Below are 22,943 nucleotides of genomic sequence, written 5' to 3'. Positions count from 1 at the left end.
GGCCTCTGCTACTCTACCTGTCCTTACTCCCCCTGGGTTCCATTCTTAGAAAGCACAACTGTGCTTTTCATTGCAATGTGGATGACACCCAGATATATGTGCCATTGACCAAGAAAGATGCCTACTCAATCAGCTCTTTACCTGAGTGCTTGGAGGAATTAAAAGAGCCTGGATGGTCAGTTCATTGAAGGCTTTTAAATCCAACTTGAGAACCCACTTTTTCTCTCTGGCTTTTAACTCAGTATGAGCTGGTGATTGTATTGATTTTTAATACTTTTGTATTATGTTGTTTATTTTAAATTTTGGTTTTGTTTTATCTTTCATTGTTAATCACTTTGGTCAGCCTCTGTTGTTTTTAAAAGTAAATAAAGTTGACTTGACTTTAAAATAATGTTATTCATATCAATTATCCTTAATTTTCATACTTCTTTTAATTCTCATATTTTATATTTTGATTTAGTTGGTTTTATGTCAGAATGAAATAGGTTATAAAAATTTTAGAAAAACAATTTAGAAAAAGGGTAACGTTTTTTAAATAACTGGATAAAAATTTCTTTTTACATTTCAGTTTATAAAGAAAACAAAACCTCACACATTTTACAAAGCAGAGTGGCACATTATGTATGTGGAAGGCAGGAAAAGGAATATTTTAAATGAGAGTTCTTACTTCCTTTTGCCGTATTTGATGTAAAAAAACACCCTTTTCATGGATTTGCATACGTTTTTAGAAATAAGTGATAATAAATGAAACTCTCTTTGGCTAAAACTGTTGTATAAAAACAAAATTTGTGTTTCTTTTTCTGTTCTTTCTTTTGTCTTTTTGTCCTCTTTTTTAACAAAATCTAATTAGCAATGAATAGTTAATTAGTCAGTGTTTACTGACAAACTTTAAGAAATAGGTGTTATGTAGAATTGTAGCTTTTCCATTTTCCTTCCATTAAAAAAAATCACATTTGCATGTTCTCCCCGTGCATGCGTGGGTTTTCTCCGGGGTCTCCGGCTTCCTCCCACCGTCCAAAAACATGCTTCATAGGTTAATTGGCAACTCTAAAATTGTCCCTAGGTGTGAGTGTGAGAGTGAATGGGTGTGTGTTTGTGGACATTCTACCCTGCGACAGACTGGCGACCAGTCCAGGATGTCCCTCTGCCTTCGCCCACAATTGACCGGGATAGGCTCCAGCAGCCCCGTGACCCCGAAAGGGACAAACGGTTACGAAAATGAATGAATGAATGAATGAATGAATGTTTAGATTTCAGGATTTCTAATTTAACTTGTCAAGGAAGATAAGCCCCTTTCCTTTTAGTCAGAGCCTGGTGTTTTACAGACTGCCCTTTAGGCTCAGCATTATCCTGCATGTTTTCTGAGTTGCTCTAATGAAAGAAACCTGTCATGGCTCATCTTTTACTCCTAGAGAGGCTTGATGACAGTCAGTAAAGTAAAATATCTCATAAAAATATCTGTTAAAGTGCCTAGGATAGCACAAGGGTTACCATTGGGAGTTGGGTCATATAGACCCACTAGACAGAGTACTGAACCTTTTTTCTTCAATGATTTGGGATCTTCACTGGTGTCCATGGATTACATGAAATCTTTCCACCTTTATCCACCTTTGTCATGGTAGGGAGAACACGCCAATTCAAGGGTGGGGTCATCTAAGATAGCACAAGGGTTAAGAAGGGATCCAGAAATCATTCAGGGTTATTTGTTTTAGAGTTGGAGTTTGTGGAACACCACCATGCAGTTTGGGATTCACACTCACACAAGTCCTTCTTGAATTAAAACAATCTGCATGCACAGAGGCTGTGATGAGCATTGAGAAGATTACTGCTGGCCCTTTTGTGGCTTGATGGCTTGAAATTGAGACCAAATCTTCACATCCCTGCAGCCTGATGATCTGTTTTTATTCAATTGTTTTGTTTCTCGTAGAAAGAGCAAATCTAGTCTTATCTGCCTGTTTTTAACTCCTAAAAACGTAATTGTTGGCACTTTCTGAAAACTCTCACCAAACAAATGTTTACATTCAAAACTCGGCTTCTCCAAAAACTCTTGAGAAGTAAATAAAGATGTTTCTGTGTATGTATTTCTTTAATACAGAGACATGACAATTTGATTAACAAAGGCCTTTTCTATGTTCTAAAACTCTCAAATTTGTCATTTCAACCCCTCTTTAATATAATTTTAATAGAACTTAATTTAACCTCTTTTATAGCTTTGATTTTAAAATAAGCATAAACTTTTAAAATAATACAACCCAGAAACTGAACATGTTTGTTTCATAGGAAGACTCCCTAATTTAGAGAATTGACTTCACCTGTAGTGGTACAGCACCGCCATCTAGTGTTTACTAACTGTAACTGCACAAAGAATGAGTTGAAATGGAGATGAACCTGCATGGAAATTCTGTTCATATGCATGTCATGATACTTGTAAATAAATTATAAAATACCCCAAAAATATTGGTTTACAAAAACAACTCAACAAAATAAGAGGCAACACACAAAATAATTCATAGAACTTTTAGGATTTATAAGATTTATATATAAAAAAAAGAATAACCACACTAACCAAGGCATGTCACAATGTTATTTCTTTTTCTTAGTATTTACAAAACAGTCCTCTGTACAAAAAGCAATGACTCAGATCTGAGAAAGCTACATAATATCTACCCAAATAAACCAGTTAGCCTTCTACCAATATATTAGTTGTATACAATAAAACAGACAAGGCTAAAGCAAGACAGAAGATGAATTTCTTCAAATTAAAAAGAAAAGGTTCAAACAAGTTCAAGTACCTGCTTTGAGGTTGTGTGAAAGTCTGTCACTTGAAGGTTTGAACAAAATCAAAACAAAGATCTGGTTGAGCGGCCAGCTTGGTTGGAGGGGAAAAAAGACAGGAGGAAGTCTTTGTTTGAAAGAAAAACACAACTAAAGAGGCATCACAAAACAATCTCTTCTCTGACAAATGCCGGCTTTGCACCTTTAAGACAATCAGCGGAAATGTTCCTCTCCGCACATAAAGTGATATCCAGTTTATTGGCCTATATAGCTACTTGCTAATGCTTTGAACAGCTGTGCAACAGGCAGTAACACACACATATAGGACAATAACACATATGACAGCACTTAAAGGCAAAAAAAAGGGGAATTTTAGCTGATTTTGGGAAACTTACAATAATCTAAAGCATCAATGCATTTCATCTAAAAAAAATGCAGAGCTCATTCATCAACTCACACATAAGGTCCAAGTGTCATGAAAACAGAGTCATCACTGAAGGTAGAGAGCTAGCTTATTTGAGAGAAAGACTCCTAACGTGAGTATAAAAGAAAAGTTCAAGTGAAATAAAGTGTGACCCAAACTTTAGCCTTTTTTTTTAAATGCACAAATGTGCATAAACACAAATGCTACTTCACAACACTCAAAACAACACTGTAAGGATCAGCTGCCACCCAATTTTCCGAAAAGTGTGTCTAATTCTGGAAGGGTTTAAAAAAAAAATAAAGTTCAAATACTAGTCTGTGGGCTGCCAAAGTTTCAGACTGGGAAGTCTTTTTTAGTTATCACAAATCCATGAGAGTTGCTTAGGACCAGATCAGCATCAGGAATCACTTTATGACCTTAAATTAAAGCACCAACAAAGAAATTCTTTTTTCAAGGGAAAAATTAAATGCAAGTGTTTGTCAAATGAAAGTCTGTCGTTTCTCTTCTCTGTCTCCCTCAGCAGACTGTGAGAGGCTGCGGCTGCGGCTGACTCTCCCGCCGTAGGTTCTTCTTCAGCAGCTGGATGCGGTTGTGGCAGTAGAACTTGATGGCGCGCCAGTCGCGGTGGTTGTTGACCAGCAGGGGGCACTTCTGGAGGCAGCGCTCACAGTCTGCCTTAGCGGGGACTCGGAGTTCATTGATGTTCTGGGTCAGGTGCTCTTCCACCGCTGCTCGCTCTGCCTCGGACCACGGGCGCTTCAGGACGCCCCGCTTCCCTGCAGTAACACAGAGGAGGGAACCACGCTGCAGGTGAGTACACTTCACTCCTCACAGCTGAGAATCATTGTGGAGATTTAACATCACATTTAAGCCACAATATAACTTAAAGCCTCACTCTGATCATCTTTCAATCTATTTTAGAAGTGTTCACAGTGGTCATTTCATTACAGTTTTGCTGCTTTTAGGCCATTGTTTGCTAGGACATAGTTTCTGCAAAGCAGCAGTAGTCCATTAGAAATTCCAACCTAATATTAGCGGTGCAACAAAACTGGATGCTTTGGAATGGAGCAGAAAAGGGAGTTTGTGGTCCATCGACTGTTCAAGCTTTTTCAAACGGCTTTTCCCCCCCGTCTGCTCCCAGTGTCATTTGAATAAAGAAATACTCAGCAATGCAATTTTGTGCTCAACAATCTTCAAATATGTCTTCCATCATCACAATCAGCCAGCCTAAATATTGAATGCTATAAAAAATAACCAGATTGTGAGCGTTTGTGCAAACCTAATTTTACCCTTGTAACCCCCCACACCCCAAATATATTAGTTTTATATAAATTTAACTCACTAAACATTTCTATTAATTAATCAAATGCATTAGAGTTGAACTGACCTGTGCCTCTTCTGCGGTTTCCAGGTGAAAGTGGAGGAAGAAGTTGGGATGGAAGAGGAGAGGGAGGGGGCTGAATGCTCTTGAGTTTCTTGGGCCGTCCCACCCGTCCGTTGTTCTTGCCCTTGCTGTCGTCCAGCAGGGCCGATGGCGAGTTCAGAGCGGGAGCAGCAGAGGGCATCTCCAGCTTTTCCTTTCGGTGCTCCCCTTTGGACTCTCCCTCCGAGAACGAGTCTGCGGAGTTTCCCGACATCACTGCACAGGGAAGTCGAGAAAATGATAGAAATTCAAACTCAATTCAATCCAATTTCTAGAAAAATGTAGCAAAAAAAGGTTAACCCTCTGATTTGTCCATCTATCCATCTTACCGTCCAGTTCCAGACAAATGTCGTTCAGACTCATTCCTCTGAACAGAACTCCGTCGCGTTCTCCACACAGAACCACTCTCCCCACCCTTCCCATCAACCCTGGGTCTTGACCAATCCCAGCACAGTTCTGGGTCACATGGTATTCTCTTTCCAGGAAGTGCTCCAGCCTCTCAATGGTGCTGCTTTCAGTCTGCCCTGGCTCCTCTCCTTCTCCTAGCAGCAAAAGCTGAGTTAAGATCGCGACCTGGCGGCGAACTCTAGTCTGGGTCAGGGCGCGGGGATTGCGGGTTCCGCTGGAACGAGCGAGGCTGCGCAGGAGGTCTGTTCCACGCAGTGGTGTGGCAGGTGAGTGGTAGGGTCTGGCAAAAATGTAGGGGTTTGCAGGGTCAACCCCAACGTCATGCCGTGTCTGCAGGAGAAGCTCCAGGCAGGGTTCACAGTGAGGGGGAAGTATGAGAGGTTGGATCCGACCACGTTTACCTTGAACTCCAACTCTGGGCAGGTGAGGCAGCACCAGCCGCTCAAAAGGGGAGAGGGAAGCCTCCAGGGGCGTGAGAGCAGGACAACCACTGGATGGGAGAGTAGCGTGGCTCTGGGGCGTGACCCGAGCACAATATTCCGTGATGGTCAGCTTGGACACCTCGCACTCGCGTCGTCGGTTGTACAGGATGAGGAGAGCAAGGCTGGAGTGACAGAGGAGGCGCCAGGCCTCTGCGGACTGAAGCTGGCGGGACAGGGACAAGAAGGCAGAGTGCTGGAGGCGACGCAGGTACAGAACCAGTGAGGACAGGGATGACAGGAGCGGCAGCATGTGGTGTCGCCCTGAACTGTTAAAGGAGGAAAAAAAACAGAGATTTTATTATCTGAAACGTTTAAATTATAACCGTTATAGCAGGAGGAGGAATCTTTGGTATTAATCCTTCATTGAGGGAATTTTTACAGCTGACTGACATTGATTTCATTCATATAAAGACCCACTCCTTTTAAGTCTTTTAACATATTCTTGAGGCATTTTTCTCATGATTGAGGACATATATATTAATACGCTTAAAATGACATCTATGAGTATTTCTTTCAGGAGCTGACAAAAAAAAGTCATTTGAAAAAGCTTGTAGGTGTGTCGTAGAACCTACAACTGGCAAGCCACAAGCTCCCTGCTTCGCTCCATGACATGGCCTCTGCTTATTGATGACTAGATCCCTGTTCGTCTTTGTTTTCCTCGTCTGAGCTGGCATCTGGCCCAAAACTGTACGGCTGGATAGCTCCAATATTGCTCACCATCTTTGTTGCACCGGTAATGTTAGGTTGGGGGTTTGAGAAGCTGTAAGCCAGTGGGAGAGCGTTTAAACAGATGGATGACAGGAAGTAGGGGTGGGCTTGCTCTGCACCAACGGTCCCATCCAGAACTCGGAGGCGAATTTCTAAGGAACTACTGCTGCTCTGCTGAAATTGTCCTAGAAAATGACAGGCTTTTTGATCTGCGTAATTTTCATCTTAATTAAAAAACCACTGGGAACGCTTTTATAATCGATTAAAAGATGAACAGAGTGGGACTTTAAAAGCTAAAAGGTTTACTAAAACAAAAGCTGAATCCCTTTTGATGCGAGACTCTTAACTGTTTTTTTCCGTTTCTTCACTTGTTAAAGCAACAACATTTGTCTTCATTCAGAATTACTCATTTAAAGAGCCTTTATGTTGCAAAATAAACTTTTTGAGCTTTTAAGTGTATTATAATGTTCATTATACGGTAATGTCCGGTGCCTCCGAGATCAAGGAGTCCAGGTTGGAAAATAGCGCAGGAAAATAGCTAATTTTTAACAAAAACTGTTGTTTTTTTGTGTGACAATTATCACATACATGGATATTGTTTACTATAAAAGGCTTTGGTATACATCCTTTAAAGTCTACATCATCTACAGTTTATTCCAGTTTATCTCAGATCTGGACCTAAAGCTGCAAATGCAACCTTTATTTTGACAAATATTGAAAACCCCAGGCTGCAGACCAGTACGACAGTTGATACTGGGCCGGACAGAAAAAATAACTGTATTTTTTCCATTTTACTTCTAATCTCATTCTAAAAAAAGTTTTAGTTTGGAAAACGACTGGATTCTCCATGCTACATCCGACTCCATCGGTCACGTCTCAAAAATACATTAAGCAGCTGCACCAACCGCTATATTGAAACCTTGGAGCTAGCAAAGTTAACAAAAAACAAAAGTAGAGCCAGTGAGAAAACAGAAGAGACCTTGACTTCAAAGACAAAAGAAATCTGCATTTAACAGACGAAAACCAGGAATCTTTACTCCAAATATGGATTTATTGTGACAATTGTTACCACAGACCATTATCCTTAGTTTGATACGTCTATGCATGAATGCATAACTGCTGATTGTATTGTTTTGTGCATTATTTTTATTTGATTGCTTGAAATAAACATTTCAAATCAAAAATTCAATAATAATGCACAATATTCAGAAACCAGCTGTTCAATATTATGAGGATGCTTCTAATAAAGTTCCTCAAATGGTGGATTCACGTTTGTTATATTTAAAAAAAATATTAGTTATAGTTTAGTTTTTTTATTTATCCGTCGCACCTTAAAAGCCTGATGAAGCTGAAGTTGGTGTCCATTTTTTAGCTTCACTTTGAGAGTTATGGGTTAATAGGAAACACAAAATTTAGAGTCTGAAGTTTATAGCAGATGCAGATATTTTACAGATTAAAAAAAAAAAAGGAAAAAGGAAAAAAAAAACAGACGCCCACTTCATCCTCGTAAAGGCTGATCTGTGAAAATATTGTTCGACAAAACCGGTCAGAGACCACTACTTCTACTTCCATTGGCCATAAAGGAAAGATCTCAACCACAGCATGTGTGCAGCCTGACCCTTATGTGACCCCTTTGGCTGTTTAGAAAAGTTCTAAACTGACGCAAAAGGAAAAAAAGAAAAAAAAAAAAAGGTACCTCAGCATCCTTTCTTTTTCCTCTGTTCCACTTTCATCTTCCACCTCCATCAATCCATTCTCCTCCTCTGCTTCCTCCTCCTCGTCTTTTGGTGGCTCTCCCACTTTGACTGAATTGCTGCTGAAGGACTGAGGACATGTCAGCTCCATGTCGTCTTCCTCATTTAGCCCCCTTATCGCTACAACATCGATTTCTTCTTCATCCTCCTCTCCCTCTCCCAGTCTTTCGGTCTTCAGTCCAACTGTTGCTCCTTTCTTTGACTGGATTCTCCCCACAAGAGGTGGACTTCTTTTTAAAACAGACGCAGCGTTCTGCCCTTGGTGTGGAGTCAGCACAGAAGGCATGGAGCTTCTTCCAGAGGAGGCAGGGGACTGGTTGGCTGCAGAGAGGGTGGACAGAGACATGGACAGGTCCTGGACACCATTCTGTGCAGACTCTAAGCTGCGACTGTGGGAAAATTTTGAGTGTTGTTGAGCAAGAGCGTGAGCTGTAGACGAGTCTTGTGCATGAAGACGAGGCATTTGAGTGTAGCGTTCAACCAGGGTGGAGCACAAATCCGGCTGGTGGGAGTGGTGTTTATCGAGGTGGCGGCCCAGTGAGCGGAAGTGGCGTCCACAGTATTCACAAGTTTGCTGCACAGAGTCGGTGGAAACGACTCCTCTGGAGGGATTTGTGGTGTTTCCAGAACTCAAAGCAGCCGGTGGTTTAAATGCAGACTTAGTGGGTGAAGAGGAAGATGAGCACGAAGGTGAGAACTGAGGAACACCAGAGAAGGAGGGTGGTGTGGGACGCCCAGGCCCGTGGGTTTTCCTTTTTTTTGAAGGGGTGCCACGGCGTTTTTTCCGCCGACGAAGTGGGCGTCCCCGTGGGCTGCAGCGGTCCTCGTCTCCAGCATCTGACTCGCTAGCATCAGAGTGGGAGATGGGGGAGGAGGATGGGGACAGGGACCAAGAGGGGGTGACATAATCCTGCTGCTGCTGCTGTCGCTGCTGGACCGTCAAAGGAACAGGCTCATCCTCCTGAAAGGATAATCATATTTACTGTACTTTAATAATACATGCCAAGAACACTTAGCTTTGGATGCACTAAAAATCCATACGGTCATTGCTGCAAAGTGCATCTTGGCTGCACGTAAATGTGTGAGAATAACATCAGCCTTTTATTCTAAACTCAAAGTCCCGTGGTTATTTGAACAGTTTCTCAGGACTGTGCGGAGCAACATTTCTCCATTCAATAGCCGCCTAACGCAAGCTCACACACCGTCCCAAACCCACTCCTATGCTTGGAGACACGGTTCTCCTGCGGTCCGAAGCCTCCTTCGGAGTGCACACCATAACAAAAGCACCCTCCCCTTGCCCCCGCATACATGAAGCTACGAGTCCGGCTGCTCTGCTCAGAGATGCGGTTCGCTCGCACGGGGCAGCCAGTCCTGTTCGCGCTTCAAAGCCTCCTCTGGAGCGCCACAACATTTACGCTTAACGTAAAAGCAAGGTCAGTAGTGACCCACAATCGGATCAACAGTTGGCATAACCCACCTATCTCGATCGGAAAGGAAATTTTGATCTGAATAAGTCTGATCGGGCTAGAGTATTCCGAACGGCGTGTTTACATGACGCATTTTTATTCTCATCAGGCGTTTATTCTGATTACTTTTGCCCATATAACAAGTTAAGAAATGAGGATTTAATTTGTTTTATTTCAAAGCTAAAAGGAGAAAGTCCAGCAGTAGCCCCAATTTAAAGGAATGGAATCAGAGCAAAAACAAAACTATAAGACGACTGTGGTTTGCTGCAGCAGTTTTTTCCTTAACTACAAGTTGACAAGAAAGGCTTAAATATCTAAACACGTCATTGACCCTCATAGTTCAGCCATGAAAAGTGTGTGTCCACTTAACTATTGATTAAAAAAAGTTATTTATGGTGACTGAGCTGAAGTCAGGTCGAGTCTCCAGTGAGTCCTGAAAAGCCGCCTGGTTTTTCTGTTCCTGAAAAAAATTTGTGTATTTTTTTTCTGTTTACCTTTTTGATGCCGTTGCAGCTCTCAATGTCAGAGTTATACTCGCGTGGCGCTGGGGACAGAGTGGTCCGGAAACCCTGTAGAACACATAATTAAAGGGGATAGAAACTAAACAACAGTGGACATAAAAAAAGTAGTTTCTGAGTGGGGATATCTATTATTTGTATTATTTCAGCATCTGCTGAGTGTTTAGGTTTTGATCCTTTTTTTTAATTCGGTTCTGGTTTTGTCATTTTATCTAATAAATTGATCCAATCTCATGGCATCCATTAAAGGCGAGACAGATGTAATGGAATAACCATGGTTACTGTTGCTAAAGCACTATAGGTAGAAGGAGAGCTGGAGCTCTCAGTTATCACCATGGTAACACCATGCCCTGCTTAGCTTAAGTGTAGAATGAGTGACAATGAGTGGAGCTTATAAGCATATGGCAGCCTATCGGAGGTCACTTGAGACTCAGTGTAAACATACAAATAGATTCAGAAGCAGAAACAATAAGCTTGGATCTGAAAAGTGATTCATTTTTTGTGAATGATGGTTTCATATGTAAAATGAGGTTATGGAACGTGACAAGAATTTAAAATTTGATTGTAGGGAAAGCACTTGGATCAATACATGACTGGGTTAAATAAAACAGATTTTATTTTAGGCCAATGGTTGTTAGCTCCTCCAAGAAAAAGGTATACAAGATCTAGGTGATGAGGTGAAGTTGCAGACAAAATCTATTCTAAGAAATTTCAGAGCATGGTTGAAGTTTGTAACCAGAATGCGACACCAAAAGCCTGAACTTCCTTGTGGTGAACTCACCAGATTCTCCCCCCACTCTGTAAGGCTGTAGTCAACAGTGATTTCCTCCCCCTTGGCGATGTCCCGAATGGCAATAACAACCAACCGCACCTGAGTGCCACAGTGGACTTCTCGTATACGGCAGTTAGGGGAGGGGGAGAAGGGGCTGGTTGCAGGAGCCGGAGCAGAGGCGGTCGGAGTCACCGGCACCGTGGACCCAGGAGTCAGAGAGCGGGCCTGGGCAGAAGCCGTTACGGCCGGGGCCGGGGCAGGAGCTGGGGTTGGACTGGATGAGGCCACTGAAGACGGAACAGGTGTGGAAGCGGAGCGGGACCTGGAGCCAGTCAGACCTTTACCTTCAGTCTGCTCTGATGGACCACTGAAGAATGGAAGGAATGATGGATTTCATTGTCTTCATAAAAAAAAGCCTACAACTGGTTTTATTTTGCTACGTTATTCTATTTTCCTGTCTCAAGGGCACAAACCATATTTTAAAGTAAACCCAACTGCCCGTCTGTAGTAGCCATTAAAAAAAAGGGGGGGGGGGGGGATTTTGTTTGAAATAAATCAACATTCAATAAAAGTTACCAAAGAGATATTGTGGGGTTTTTAACTGATCAATTACAGGGGGAAAAATGTGTTAAATTAAAAAAACAACAACATACTACCAGAATTTTATGGAACAATGCAAAACATTTCCCAGTTTCCAAACCTCAGGTGCTACGATCCACAAGATGGAATTGAGCAAAGCGAGTGGGGAAATACCGAATAGTGTACGTGAAGATGAATCATATTGTGAGGCTAAAATACAGTGGGGCTAAAAAAGTATTTGGCAGTCACAGATTCAGAAAGTTGCCCCACTTATAGAGATGATAGGAATCCAGAAGAGAGAAAAATCCCATGATTATGTTTCTATTGTTGTGATTTCATGGTAGTTCAAGGTACTGTAGTAGCTTTACTTAAGGTCTTCTGTCCCTCATTCTATGTGGATAGATGAAAAAAACTAAACCTATATTGATTTTCATTATTTATTAGCTTAGAATAAATTTTTTTTAAATAAATTTCTACCACATTAAATGTTTAGGTTTTAAAAAATACAACTTTCAAACAAATTGACTTCTCATTTTTCATTTGCCAATTCATTGGTCAAAAGTTGAAAAGCTCAAGGATAAAAGTTTTAGAGTCCCATTTCATGTTGCCAGCAAAGAGGGCAATGTCGCCCTAAATCCATAACTGCCCCCCTGAAATGTGATGGCCTGCAAAAAATCTGAGATCAACTAAAGAAATAAAAATAAAAGACAAACAAAACGTAAGGACTGACCGACAGACAGATGCACAAATAGTCAAACAGACATCAAATAAAAATGTTTTTTTAAGAAACAGGCTGCCTCAACAGGGCACAAACCAGTGTCCTGTTTACGCCTGTCCCAAGCCCAGTAAATGCAGAGGGTAGAGAGATAGATATATTGGTCGATGACCTGATATGATGATGAAATGGTTTTCAATGCATTTTAGGGGTTCTGAGGGATTAGACACCCCAAACTCTCAGCATACCCAGACTTGCCCCCACCCCCCAATATTCTACCTGCACCCCACAGTGGAGCTGACTAAATCCAGGCCTGTTTGCCAGCCAGTTTGGCAGTGTGCACACCCCACGTTCAAACCCTCCATCCACACCTCCCCATGCTGTTACAACAGTCGCTCATTTGAGGCAGCACTACTGACAAACGAATCCGGACCAAACAGTACAGTGTGAACGTGCAGAGAGATGCTTCTCCGAGTCACAATAGTGAAGGCACTCACCATCTGTGAGAAGATGGCGCATCCAGAGTGGCCTGCTTCCTTTCTGCTGCATCCTTACAATCACCTGAGAGAACAGCAACAGTCTGTATGAGAGGACTACAAGGCAGGGAGCCATGCAATACAAACACACACACACACACACACACAAAGGTCATCACCCAATCTCATGGAGCACACACACAGGTGAGCATCCAAAGTCAAGCACACACTCAAAAGTAGGTCACTCACACACCGGTCCACCCCCACAGCAATTACAGACACCATAGGCAAATGCACACATGCTCACAACCTCTCACCAGCAAATCTGCTCACAACCACAACTGGTGGCTATAGGAAAAAGATGTATGAAACAAACACAAACCTGGGATGAACTTCTGTTCAGGTGCACGTTCTTCTTCTGTGCTCGTGACAAAGACTTTCATAGGTGTTCCTTTTCTTTTTCTTCCACAGCCGCGCCTGCAGCAAATACACAAAAAAGGCATGAACACACACATGATTATCATTTAATCAATATGGCCAAACTTCATATCTGTCAAGTCAGGAGTTGATCAATAAAATGCTGGCTTAAACTGCTGCCTTATAAACACAAATAAATACTAACTTCTCTTTAACTACAACAGTAAAAGATATTTTAAGTTGTTCTTTTGAATTTTTCTCCACAACAATACCAGCAGATCAGAACACATATTTAACCTAGTGGAGGGGGGGGAGTTTCTAAAAAGGTTACAAATGAAGACAATTTTATGTTCTGCTTTAGTATTTGGTAAACTAAAAAAGAAACAAAAGTTTACTTTTAACATTTTAAAGAAACCTATTTTTAAAAAAATGTGTGAAATATGAAATTAACAAAACAAGTTTTTTTTATGAAAAGGTTTAGTTTAATAAACAATAGCTCAAAACTGACATAAAAAATATTTCACACTCAAACAAAAACAATACTTTTCAGCACTCCTACATACTTTTATACCCTTTTGCTCACCCTTCGGAATATTGCCACAATGAATCAGCTTTCACTGATCACACAGGTGGTTTGGCAGAGATGTTTACGCTGCATGCCTTCCTGACAAAACCAGGGCTGGGGACCGGCACAGGGGGACCCTTGTGGCTACATAGTTAGGTAGTAGCGTGAAGGGTCTTGGCCAAGGACCCACATTGGATGAAGCTCATTGCAGTCCCTGGGATTCGAACCCTGCCAGCCCTGCACATAACCAACTGGGCCATCCAGCTGCACGTATTTGTATACTCTCAGATACAGGAAAAACATCATGACTTGTGTGAAATACTAGTTACTTTTGAAACTATTATTATTTCCCCCATTCTTTCCGGGTTTGTTTTGTTTGCTTTTTTGCCTGATGTCCCCCAGGACGGACAGGCGATTTACCAGAACTCGTAGAGAAGAATTAACTTGTCTATCTCTAAAACTACATATTTAAAGTTCAGCAGACGAGCTTCATCCAGAAGGAGTTGGGGGGACAGTCGGGGGGCACGAGTCGAGCCGGAGACAGGATCCACAGCCAAGTGTAGGAGCAGTAGTGGAGGCGAGGCAAAATACCTGCCTCAACTCATCTATTGTGAGTTTTACCCGTCCTTTACCTCACAGATAAATTTAGCATGATGGATGTGTGCTTCAAAATGATAACTACAAATATCACAGTGGCCTATTGACCAAAGTTCTCACTACAGCTCTTCAGCAGAAGGCAACTTTGGCTGCTCTCTAATTAAAAACAAAGAGCTGAGCTGACGCGTTTCAATGATCTGAGTGTGGTACTTCATGTGATGAACACTCCACACTATTGACACCATGTAATGATGAATTGGTTACTTGTAATTTAATGCAATAAATACCCCAATTCAGGATTGTCTGCTGATCCTAACTAAACCCGCAGACTTGGATCAGTTGGAAGAGTAATGCCAAAATATGTTTGCGCCTTTATTTGGATAGTTTTCCTTTATTTTTGTTGATTCTTGCTTTGTGCCAGCACTGCCTAAAACAAACAAGGAGGGGTGGCACTAGGGAGTAAAGAGAACCAATCTAGTTCAGTGCCAACATGTGGTTCTTGGACCATACATTGACAAAGCCCAAACCTCACTTTAATAACACAAATGGTCTCACCACGGTCTTTCTAAGCAGTAGTCGACACTAAGGCTATGTCTAAAGGACCTTAATACTCCCAAACCCCTAAAAGACCATTTAGCCCAGGACTATGTATTGGCGGGAATGCAATTCGGACAAATACTCACAATATTTTTTCAAAACAGCAAATATGAGATCAGTACCCATTTGCTGAAGTAAAAACCTAGGAATTATGAACATTTTATGGAGATTATTTATGTATCAAATGTGTTCCGATGATAAAAACTTGGATGATTTATAAAATAAATACCTTTAAATACATTGTATTTGCATTTACATACATTGTATTTAAATGACCAATTATTCAGTGCATTGCGGTCAATATTCGCCAATCTAATGAGCATCAGTCATTGACTTGTTGGGAGAACTGGACTGAGCGACCCCCTCCCACTTCACGTTCTAAATCAGAAGTACCTGCTGGCTCCAAGAAGCCAAAATCTAATAGACTTATATAGAGAAATAAACAGGTATTACTCACTTAGTCATAAAATTTGTCAGAATAACTATTCTTAATCTGCTACTTTTCATAGAATTCTTGCTTATCCTATTTTTTTCATTTATATTTTCATAATATTTGTTCTTTAGGCAAGATCTTCAAGTTATGAACTGGCCGATCACACGCCTCTATAAAAGTATGTGGTGCTTGCTGGCCGCTGCGTCAAATGTTCGAAATGTTTGACCGATTCTCTCAAACAAATCTTTCAAGTGATAGGGGCAACAACCTCATTCCTAAGAGGCCAGAGTGGTTGCCTTAGAAACGATGACTCAGGTCAATTTGGAGCGATCATTACTTACTGATATCGTCTGGCTCCAAGACTATGGCGTCCGCATCGCAAAAAAATTGTGACTTCCTTTTGTTGGAGTCGTAAGTGAGCCGTTTTCTATGGTTGACGTCACTTCACTCGATCCAGCTCTCATATGCAGTCAATGGCATTGATGCACACTGGTTTTTTCCAAAGACTTCTGGGAAATTGCCAGGACACTGCATTTTGGAATTTTAGTTTTGGATACCCCAAAAAATGGCTAACGTCCTTTTATAGTGCACCAAGTAGTGAGAAAATTCGAATACAACCCAACGAACAAAATCAACACCAGTGCCATTCAACAGGTTAACAACTTCCCCTAGTTAAACCCTGTTACTGTTTTTTTTTTTTTCTGGATTAGTTGTGTTTTATGGAGTGTGTCTTTGTGATTAGTCTTGGTTCAATGAGTTTCCATGAGGTTTTTTGATCTCTGAATCCGTCTTCTTGCAACTCTTTAGCAGACTGACCCTTCAACATCTCATTCCGTTCTTTTCTCCATCATTTTCTTTTTCTTAGCATTTCCAAACAACACACACACACAGCTCTCTAACAGTGTGCATGCACAAATGCCCAAACAACAAAAAAACTAACACACACATATGGGTAAGCACAAGCATAGAAACACACATGTGCACACACGCACATACACACATTTGTACCCTTGCCTGGCCCACATGCATGCATCAACACACACTCCCACACATAAACAGAGTGACACGCAAACAGTGCTTTCTCTCTTTCTCTCTGACTTTGACACACACACAGACACACACACGCAAACCCCGCCCTCTCAGGCTTACAGGCACGTACACACACACTCACTCATACACACAAATATCCTTACTCTAGTCAAGCTCACGTGGATACACACACACACCCTTCCCCCCTCTGTAACTCACATGCATGCACGCTCACAAACACACACATACACACTCTCTCTCTCTCTCTCAAATAACCAAATCCACAGTCTCATGTTCCATCGTTGACACACACACTCTCATTTGCACGCACATACACACACGTCAGCACACCCACACTGTATGAGACAGACTCTCACACTCCTGCATGTCTGCTTTAGTGCATTGTCTCCCCCACTGAAAAGCGCACACACAAACACACACAACACATATGTTCCAGCAAACAAGTTATTCCTCCCCAGTCACAAGCAAGCAAACACTGTGTGTGCTTGTGGATAAAAATACACACAAAAACACAACCTTTTGTCACGTCCTGTCAAGTTTCTTTGCCGCTTCATCCACATTTATTTAGACTGAACCCTATCAAACAACACACATGCATATACACACGCACTCACACATACACACTCAAGTCTCTACTTTGTCCTTCATGCAGAACATTCTATTTCAAACACACACACAATCCTCAATAATAACACTAATAAAAATACACACCAATCTTTTCCTTGCTTGCATATACCATTCCACCCACATAGATATAGTTTTCCTTTGAGCATGCGTACAGACACACACACACACACACACACACACACACACACACATAAACTCCTGTCCTCTTTCATAAACAAAGTAGATGCATAAACACTCTCCTTCCCTCTGCATGACACACACACACACACACACAAACACATTGCCCTTGTCTAGGAGCTACAAACACACATATACACAACAAACACATAAACCTTGTGTGTCTCCCCCATGACACACACACACACACACACACACACACACCCCTCCCTCTCAACTGACTGCAGAACACTCACACACCTCTTGCAGAACAAACACACAGAAACAGTTACACATGCAACACACACTCAATACCAAGCCCTTTTTTCAGTTTCCAAGACATACACACGCAACCTCACACATGCACACACACACACACACGAGCCTGCACACGCACACATGCCACCCCCCTCTCTGTTTCTAAAGCTTGCACGCATGCAAGTGATTGCTGACACGAACACACACATCCTCACTGTCACACACCCTCCCATCTCTTTTTCTCTCTCCCACTCTTTCTCTCAGACACATACACACTCTGTCTCTGCAACACACTCTCCATCTTCTTTACCCTCTCATGCACATACATTAGACACATGCTAAACCTGCACCCCTCTGATTATCACATGCATGCACGCACAAACACACACACCCCAGTACATTAAAGACCAAAAACACTCCAGAACTTTCTGCACAAGGCACCAATGACCCTTCAAACTCCCAATCACACATTTGGTTACGCAAAAACACAACACTTCACACACTCACTCAATTCTCCTTTCAGTCTGTAACACACACAAACAAACAGACACACACATTCCCTCCCCCATCTCTGAACACACATATGCGCAAACACACTGTCCCCTCCCCTACTCTGCACATCTAACACACTTCCCTTCTTTCTCTAACACACACTTTATGTCATTTGTGTTCTACACACATAGGCTTTAGTTTTCTCTGCTTCAACACACCTTCACTCTGCACTCTTTTTACAGGCTTTCAGAGTCAGTTTTTCTATGTCACAATACAACTCAATCACAGATACACACTGCAACAATTATGCAGAACCCACTTTGGACAAACACACCCAGCCATACTAACAACCTAGTGGATGAAAACACACACACACACAAACTCACTGAGCTCCACAATCCTAGTGCATGAAAACAGAAACTAACTGAGCTGCACAACCCCACACATAAGCACACACTTGTGTGCATGCACACACAATACACACACACACACTTGTTCTCTTTGACACACACTCCTCCCCCTCCCTCTCCTCATCTCTGTCTCCCTCACACACTGTCACGCACACTCTTTTCCCCTCCCATCCCTTTCTGTTTCTCTCTCTCTCTCTCTCTCTCACACACACACACACACACACACACCCACACACACACACACACACACCTCCTACCTCTGCCCTACACACACACACACATGCACACACCTCACACAATACTCCTTCAATCTCTCTCACGATCCCTCTCTCCCCTCTGTGTATGTTTGTGTCTTCCACTTTTACACAATCACAGCCTAGGCGTGTGCCCGCGCGCCTAAAGCAGGCACGAGCTCTTTCAAACACACGCGCGCGAGGCACAAACATCGAAGTAGTTTAATTCCAACATGTTTGAAACTTCGCGAAACAGTCGCGTAACATTCCAGGGAACTTTGTTCTTCCCAGCGTCCTTCTCCGTCAGAAACGGAGACTCACCTGTAACAGGTGTGGAGGACGTGTGTGTCTGTGACTGACTGACGTGCTTATTTGTGCCTTCATTCCTTTATGCTGTCACAATATAACGAATAATAATAAGTGGGCGTGTTTTAATCACACGCCTCTTTGGAGACCTGCTGTAAGGGGATATTAATGTTCAAAACCACAAACATGACGAAACCGAGCGAGTTTATCTCATAATTACCATCTCTGCCACATTTACTCTGTGATCATAAACTAAACTAAAACCCACGAGGAGAACTTTACTCTCTTCAAAACACGCTCACGCATACGGGTGCGCACACGCCCACTCGAGTTCCTCTGTCACTCAGTGGACAAGAAAACACTGCAACAGTCCACCACTGTCGCGTGTTTGCAGTTGACAGACTCACCCCCGCGTTGGCGCTGTGGTTTTGACGCCTTCGCCGTCACTGTGAGTATATTCGAAGCCTGCGCGTGCGGTCTCCGCCATGTTCACGCCAGCAGCTGATGGTATCGTACCGCCTCACGGTTCAGCCTCTCGCTCTTCTCTCCGGCAGTTCAACTGGCTCACATCAAGGTTATTCCGGCCGCTTCCACAGCAGTCGAGCGGAGGGGTCGGCAGTGCACAGCAGGGAATCACTAATGAACGCTAACATATAAAAATGGCCATAATAGACCGAGCGATGGTTTAATGTTATAAATAATTAGATGATATCTCTATAAGTCTCAATTATTGGCTGCATGACAATTTATTAAAAGAATAGTGTATTCAATTCCCCCTACGGGAGAATGGACGCGTCCACCTAGCAAATGAGAAAAGTAGACCGTTCAAAAAAGGTGGAAAAACTTGATGACCACGAATTTTTTGTTATAAACATACTTACAGAACAAAACAAATTTTAAAAAATAACGGTTAAAATGTCAATGATGTAAATTTTTCCTGAAATCTTTACTCCTAAATTCATCTTCTTAGAGAGAAAACACCACACCACCAACAAACTAACCTTGTTACCAATATTTTGGAATATTAAAAAGAAATTCCAGTTGCTAATTGTTTAAAATTTAATTTACACCATCCGTCAATGTAAAAAAGGAAAAAAACTCAGAATAAATGCATTACTTTTACAAGCAATTTTATACTAAAATTGACTAATTCAAACGTGACAAGTGCTCAAACTCACATCTCTGCAATGCATGTGAATTTAAAAGCAAATGAGGTCAGTCAGAGACTGGATTCAGCATTTTAATCCTATAACATAACACTGCTTTAATCAAAAATGTAGAAAATGTTTACGTTTTATTGTCGTTATTGTTATTATTATTATTATTATTATTATGAGTTTTTGTAGCATACTTGGTTACGTTTGGTGAAATATTTTATATTTTCTTACCCTTAGCTTTTCAATGAAGCAATTTTTCATGTCTTAATAATAAACTGGATTTTTCTAATAGTCTATGTTCTATTCTTTTCCATTGATAAATTTGTATCCAACTTTTCATAACTCACCAACTTTTTTTGCCTTTTCACAAAAAAATGGACACTCCCATCAAGGTTAACATCTTCATCAAAACTCCTTGACCAGGTGTCACGGATGCTCAAATGAGGGTCAAAGTTTACATTTTGTTATCATTTGTTATAAAAAAAAAAACGGGGAAAAAAAGCCTTTGTGAAAGAAAATTGAGAGAATCACATTTGGACATTTCTGTAGCAACCAAAGACTTCACAGAGAATGTATGAAAAGACCAGTTTTAGTTAGGGGTGGAACGATTAATTTGAACTACAGTTCGATTCATATCATAATTTGTGGATGTCATTAAGATTGATAGTCGATATTGGTTAATTTTGAACGATCCAATTCGATCCGATTCACTGACCTAAAACCAATCCAGGACATCTTTAGCCAAACATTCTACCGGTGTGACTCAGAGACAAATATGGGTACTGAACAGTGCAGGTGAGGTATTCCAGATTCGTTGCTAGATAATCAAGTGTAAATGAAATACAAACAGTACGAACAAACAAGTAAACAAAAATGAATGTTGAATCCATTCACATTTAGGTTCCTAAAGTTCAGCATACTGTTGTTTTTCCACAAAAAAAATACGAATGGAACTTTATTAGAACATTCTACCACACTGTATGGTCACATAACTTGCCACACATTGGACTGGAGTGACATCACATGTTCCTTCTCCGCTGTGACGCACGAGTTCGTTTGTCCATTAAAGTAATAAAAACCTACAGTGCCTCAATCCATATGGTATTTTCTACTATACATACAAGCAAATTGATGTATTCTATTTTGAAACATTTTTATGGTATACATCAATACAAATTAATTTGATTGCCAAAAAAACAAATATTTAATGGAAAACTACAAAAGCAGGAGGCAACAAATCAGATCTGTGCAGAAACATTTTATTATTCTTGTGTCCCATAATGCAAGAGATTTTTTTGTGTGTTTTCTTTTTAATAACTTTTATAGGATCTTTACTGTTGTTTTCATGAATATAGTACTTTGGTCCCTATACAGCCAATTATAAAGCTTTGTGTCATTCTTTTGTACCATTTGTACCAAATTGGATTGAAAAAAAAGTACATTTATATGATTTCCACACTAGTGACAATTTGTTTTCAAGACAGAAATTTCTGTCTGCTTTAACACCCGTGATAAATTCTTATAAATTGAGTGTGTGTATATATCTATCTATATCTATATCTATATCTATATATCTATATCTATATCTATATCTATCTATCTATATATATCTATATATCTATATCTATATCTATATATCTATATCTATATCTATATCTATATCTATATATATATATATATATATATATATATATATATATATATATATATATATATGTACTGTATATGTTATATGTTCATATTCTTCTTTTATTTTATTCAGCTGCGGGCATTGCCAGTCTTGAACAGGTTCATGGGGATGCTGGAGCCTATCCCAGCCACTAAAGGCCAAAAAGCTCACAAGACAACCACACGCATTCAGTCCTATTGGGAAAATTTAGGGTCACCAATCACTCTATGATAAACGGTTTTGGTGTCTAGGAGGAAACCGGACATGTGTTCTTATGGAGAACATGCTAACTCTAAGGCCCTCACTGCTGACCACCACACCACCAAGCAGCACAAGTGTTGTTATGCAAATAAATGAGAAATACCTGAGTGATGATGTAAGTTTGTAGTTGTTGATTAAAATATCATTGCATTCTGCCAGGACTTCATTAAAATGCTCATTTGACATGGAATATTGGGTTAGCCCTCTTTTGTAGATAGAAAATGCTACAGTTATCAATTGTCAAAATTCACTTTAAGGACTTTATTCACCTAAATACAAATTAAGTAAAATAGTACATACATTTCTATTTTGTGAGTTCGAATGTGTATTTGTGAAATGTATTCTTACACAATCAATTATGAATGCCCATAAATCAGGATCCTAAAAAATCCAGTTTTGCACATCTGTTGTCATGGGCTGCTAAACTTTGTATATCCGCAAAATATATTTTTAACTTTTGTTCTCCACAGTCCTTGGATTCTTTTTTTTTTTTGTTGACATTTATGTATTTTTCTAGCTAGATTTGCACATGTTCAAATTTTCAGCCTCAGGCCTACGTGCAGAAATGTATAAAGCGCAAAGATAATATCTGACATTTGTGTGTTTCATGATAGGTTATACAATTCCTTACTCACACGCACATACATGCACATACACACAGCCACAGCAGAGTTTCACAGTTCAGGAGATGTTTGTGCTGATAAATATCTGTTTTGTTGTCAATTACAGGCAAAAAACCTTTTCTTTCACTTTCATCTCATCTATTATGGTACGGTATAGCTTGTTACATTTTTCTGATCCTCTGTCAGGTTTTTATGTTCTTTTTTTGACAAATCTTCTTCTTCTGACCCCTAAAAACAGTGTACTTCTTTAAGGTTGTATTGAGACTGGGAAAATCACTTGTTCCAGACCCAGTCCACTTAATTTGGTCCGGATCGAGCACTGAACCTTGCATTTGGTCTGTATTCAGACTGCCGTCAAGTGGCCTGTCGCCACATTCTGACTGTGTTTAGATCATGTGACCTCCAGTTACGGTGGCTGTTATGGTACAGTTGTTCCACCCAGAGGACGAATTGTATTCAGACTGAGGAATCTCAGAGCGAACCGAAGATCAGTTCGATTGAAAACGAACCGAGACCACCTTGAAAAGTGGGTTAGAGAGTGGTTCCTGGTCCCGGACCAAGGTCTGCTGGAGTTCATGAAAATTGACTGAAA

At 40.9% G+C, this 22,943-nt stretch overlaps 1 protein-coding gene across 1 annotated transcript; it reads right to left on the bottom strand.

The window, feature by feature from the left end:
- Positions 1 to 2,506: 2,506 nt before the first annotated feature.
- LOC105354158 lies at positions 2,507 to 19,285 on the bottom strand. The gene is made up of 9 exons (XM_023956744.1): positions 19,049 to 19,285; positions 12,883 to 12,977; positions 12,522 to 12,585; positions 10,740 to 11,097; positions 9,935 to 10,009; positions 7,917 to 8,935; positions 4,952 to 5,778; positions 4,587 to 4,838; positions 2,507 to 3,975 (listed from the first exon to the last, which is right to left on the bottom strand). The coding sequence occupies exons 1-9, from the start codon at positions 19,126 to 19,128 to the stop codon at positions 3,716 to 3,718; spliced, it is 3,030 nt and encodes a 1,009-aa protein (XP_023812512.1). The 5' UTR covers positions 19,129 to 19,285; the 3' UTR covers positions 2,507 to 3,715.
- Between the last annotated feature and the right edge of the window lie 3,658 nt (positions 19,286 to 22,943).

This window comes from Oryzias latipes, chromosome 1 (genome assembly GCF_002234675.1).
Source record: "Oryzias latipes chromosome 1, ASM223467v1".
In the NCBI taxonomy this organism is placed as follows: domain Eukaryota; kingdom Metazoa; phylum Chordata; class Actinopteri; order Beloniformes; family Adrianichthyidae; genus Oryzias; species Oryzias latipes.
The sequence above is the reverse complement of the archived record's forward strand: the minus strand, read 5'-3'. Positions and strand labels throughout refer to the sequence as shown.

Excerpts from the sequence above, each read along its gene's own strand:
- LOC105354158 (XM_023956744.1), bottom strand. The coding sequence starts at position 19,128 with ATGGCGGAGACCGCACGCGCAGGCTTCGAATATACTCACAGTGACGGC. Across the intron at positions 10,010-10,739 it reads CAGAGTGGGGGGAGAATCTG|GGTTTCCGGACCACTCTGTC; the intron begins GTGAGTTCACCA and ends TGTGTTCTACAG. Across the intron at positions 8,936-9,934 it reads GCTGCAACGGCATCAAAAAG|GAGGATGAGCCTGTTCCTTT; the intron begins GTAAACAGAAAA and ends TTATCCTTTCAG.